Raw genomic sequence first — 4,086 nt, forward strand, 5'->3', positions numbered from 1 at the left:
CGGAGTGACTTCTGCGGCTCTAAGCACCAAGAGAGTGGGTTCTGAAAGTGCACAATGAAACAGTTAGGGCAAACTTAGGGTGATTTTATCCTTTGGGCCAGCCCCCTAGGCCCAACAGCTTAAAAGCAACCCTTAGAACTTTAGGGCAGAAAATTGGGTTTTACACAAATAGTTTCATTGATACTCTCTTAACACATTCATTATGAAAAAAATTAGCTTGGTCCTAAAAGGTTAAAATTAAAAATTTGGTTTTTATACATGCAAATCTTTTCCTCCTCTTAAGATCTTTTCCTCCTCTTAAGAAATAACAATAGTCCCAAAAGAGGGAAAGCAAAATTTAAGATATCAGTGAAGATGAATGAAAATACTCGAAAGGGGTAAAAATTCTTGAAATTGCTAATTTGATAAACTAGATCTGAAGGAAATTATTTTCAGACATGACGAGAAGGTCATTATCATATTTAGAAATTTTATTTGTTTATTTTGTTAAAATCTTACACATTCTAATTTTTTATTACGATCCATCTTTCAGTCATATCAAAGAATTTCATTTCATTTTTGCATTATAAACTTATGCCTTTTTATGTCTTTATCATCGACAACAGAATCCTATTACAGGTTAGCCCTTTAACATGACCGAGGAAACAAAATAATTTTTGTACACTCCAATAAGCAGAATCATTTGTGCTCACTCATGTGTCTTTTAATGATGTTTAATCTATAATAGGGGTGTGGCAGAGGCAAAGCATTTTATGATTATGGTCAACGATGAACTTGGTACCAACCAGTCACACTGCTTTTATCCTATGCCTATAACATGTTCGACAATTGGTACACTGGCATGTTTGTGGGATAACAAACTCAAATATTCCTTCATCTGCTCATAAAATTTACTTGTATGGACCAGACCATGGTCTATACAATAGAGCCATGGTTTACTCCACACACTGCATCTTATTCTGAAATATCTGGTGAGAGTACAAGTGCTCTTATAATAGACTCACATTCATTTTTCTTGAAGAGAAACAAATGTCCTGCATGAGGAAGCTCATGATAAAGAATCCATGGTAATTTCTGAGAGATGTAACGGTTCAGTGTGTAGGGAATGATCCTATCTTCAAAGCCTTGCCATATGTGGACTGAACCATTGTTATCAGGGAAAGGATTTTCTATCTCTGTGGGGCCAAATTCCCACTCTCCAAAAGCACTCATTATGTCTCGGTGTAAAGATTCATATTCACCTTGCTGAGCTATCCTCTCCTGCATGTTAAGACACAAAACTGATAAACTAATTGTGTGCATCATGCATGAATGAATTTTTACATGTTGTCTTCTGTGAATATGAATGTGAAGATTAAGTGAGAGATGAAAAATGCAGGTACTACCTGAGCAGTGTTTGGGAGTTCTGACAAGGTCTTCACTATTTCTACATCATCAGGAGACAACATATTTGTCAAAGTTAATGAAGGGAACCATTTTTGTGTCATCCACCAATGGAACAACCAAGGGGCGTAATGTGCAACTCGAAAAGTCCATTGGTCTGACCGAGGTAGCATCTGAAATGCCTCTCTCAGAAGATTATCAGGAAAAGAAGGCCACCAATAGCTTATAAATGGAGCCACCAAAGCTGCTCCTGATAATCTGCCAAAGGAGTTCAAGATAACTCTATGAAGATCCTTTGTTACATCTTGATAGTGTAAAAATCATTGATCCTGTGCAAGAATGGAAAACATGAAAACCAAAATGAAGATACAAGTAAGTAATTAACATGCCTGTGTGGAATGTATTTTAGGCAGCTCCAAACAGAGTAACCTCCCATTGACATTCCAATTATGTAGAATTTATCACCAATCTCCAATTTATCAGCCAGTTCTTGAATATCATAAGCTTCACTCTTCACAGAACGTGATGAATATGGGTCACTTTCACCATAACCAGCCCTGTCGAAGTGGAGGAAATATATCCCAAGCTCTTCAATAAGTTCCTGCACACAACCAAACCCAACTAGTTTAACATTTATTAATCTATATTTATACACCTACCACTCCAGGAGTGTGACAGTATAAAAGAAGAGGAAGTAAGTAGCTGAAACATACTTGAGAAAATGGTAAAGTTGTGTCTTTGAAACTGTTATATCCATGAATGACAATGATCTTGTACCTAGCTTCTCCCTTAGGAACACCAAATTCTCTGTAGGCCAAATGCCTCCCATCACTGAGCTTCACTCTGGGTGAAGTAACTTGAGGACCACCAATGGATCCACAGGTTTTAGGAGCTGGGGGTTTTATGGCCTGATAAACCAACCCACTGAGAATCACCACCAGTGCCACTGCTATTGGAATCACCATTGCTCTGCAACATCAAACTTATTATCCACTACTTTCGTAACAATTTTAAAATGGGAAGAAACAAGAAGCAGAGTTGTGCCTCTTCTTTGCTTCCAATAACACAGTCAATCAGTTAATCAATAACATTCTCCAAGAACAGTAAAAGAATAGAAAACAGAACCAGAGCAGACTCTTCTTCATGAAACTTACCATCCACAAACAAAACTTCTCTGAAAATAATTAATCATTACTACCAAGTTTATTTCATAATAACCGGTTTAAAAGACAGAATGCAAATAATTTCTAATTGATTAAAAGTATATAAAATCTGATCTTATCAACTTTTCAAGCAACCAAATTGCTCTTACCTCTGATTACTAAAATATAATCCAGTCGGAAACAGAGAGAAGGGTAGTTATTATTATTAGAGGTGTGATAAGAATGCATGCAGTATTCTATAACTCAAATCTTTTCATCAATACAGTTTATTTCTTGGTTAAAATTTATTAAAAATTACCAAAAAAGTTGTGATTTTTAATATTTTTAAGAATTAACATGTATAAACGAACAACTCTTGCATCAATTTTTTGTTAAGAATATAAACATTGGGATTCCTTGATTCAGATATAATGACATATGTCATGTGCAGCAGAAGCAGAGCAGTGGGTAATGCATTGCAGAGTGATGGTCCCTCTCATATACGTCAAAAAAGAATTACGTGGAAAAAACACGTTATCTACACTCTCCAAACACACCCTAAGAAATATTTTCATATTCCAATTCTAATATTCCTCACCGTTTTATTACTATTTCTCTTATTCTACTAAATAAGAAATAAATAAATAAATAAATCTAAAATAACGTTTCCCAGAAATTCAGAAAACGTTAACTCACTTGGACAACTTCATGTTCTTAAAAGACACGAGTCCAAACTCCTAAACCCAAACGGTTCCTCTCTTCACAACATAAACACGTGAAGGAGTAACATTTACGCGGCCACGAGACTGCCACGTGGCAACCAATTAGACTTGTTTCAGAATATTATCTTTAATTAATTAACTAATTAATTAACACAGATTAAATCCGAGAACTGGAAATGGAAGCAGATGAACTGAGAGGGGTGTTCTTCCATTCCATATTTATAATTTGAACTGAAAAACGAAAATTTAACACAAAATTGATTTGACAGACGGTGGAACAAGGTTTGAAACAAGAGGGGAATAAGAAAGATAAAAAAAAAGGAAAGAAGAGTCTCACCTGCAGAGAATGAGGTGTCGATCTTATGAATCTGCAAAAGATGTCTGTTTCTTCTATTTCTTTACAGTGTCATGTCTTCTTCAACCAAAACTCACTCATATAAAGAGTTCAAAAGCTATGTCTGACCATGACGTCACTCTCACAAACTATAATCCTTTTTTTTCTTTTTCAATATTTGTTTCTCTTAATTACCTTCTCCATCTTGGGTCAGGTTTTCGCATCTGGTCTATATAAAATTGCAGCTTTTTTTCTTTAAAGTTTATTAAAAAAATAATAATAATAATTTGGTTCTTAACTTTTCCTTAAAAATTGAAATTAGTTATTTTTTAAAATTTTGATTCAATTTACTCTTTTAATTTTATGAATGTTTCAATTTAAATTTTTTAATAAAATTTTGTTAAATTTATTTAATGTTTCGAACGTGTTTCAATCCAGTTTCTTAGCTATTATTGAAACGAAGATGTGTCAAGCGAAGTAAACAACTCAAATATTCTCATGACAA

At 34.4% G+C, this 4,086-nt stretch overlaps 1 protein-coding gene across 2 annotated transcripts; it reads right to left on the reverse strand.

Moving 5' to 3' along the window:
* Positions 1 to 697: 697 nt before the first annotated feature.
* Positions 698 to 3,778, reverse strand: LOC114183887. 2 transcript variants are annotated; one of them, XM_028071055.1, is made up of 5 exons: positions 3,585 to 3,778; positions 2,097 to 2,352; positions 1,773 to 1,984; positions 1,386 to 1,641; positions 698 to 1,260 (listed from the first exon to the last, which is right to left on the reverse strand). In XM_028071055.1, exons 2-5 carry the CDS (start codon positions 2,346 to 2,348, stop codon positions 955 to 957), a joined length of 1,026 nt encoding a protein of 341 aa, XP_027926856.1. In that variant the 5' UTR covers positions 2,349 to 2,352; positions 3,585 to 3,778; the 3' UTR covers positions 698 to 954. The 2 variants fall into 2 exon arrangements, with proteins under 2 accessions (XP_027926856.1, XP_027926857.1); XM_028071056.1 differs by lacking the exon at positions 3,585 to 3,778 and adding an exon at positions 2,696 to 2,798.
* Between the last annotated feature and the right edge of the window lie 308 nt (positions 3,779 to 4,086).

The sequence above is a fragment of the Vigna unguiculata genome, chromosome 5 (assembly GCF_004118075.2).
Source record: "Vigna unguiculata cultivar IT97K-499-35 chromosome 5, ASM411807v1, whole genome shotgun sequence".
NCBI lineage: Eukaryota > Viridiplantae > Streptophyta > Magnoliopsida > Fabales > Fabaceae > Vigna > Vigna unguiculata.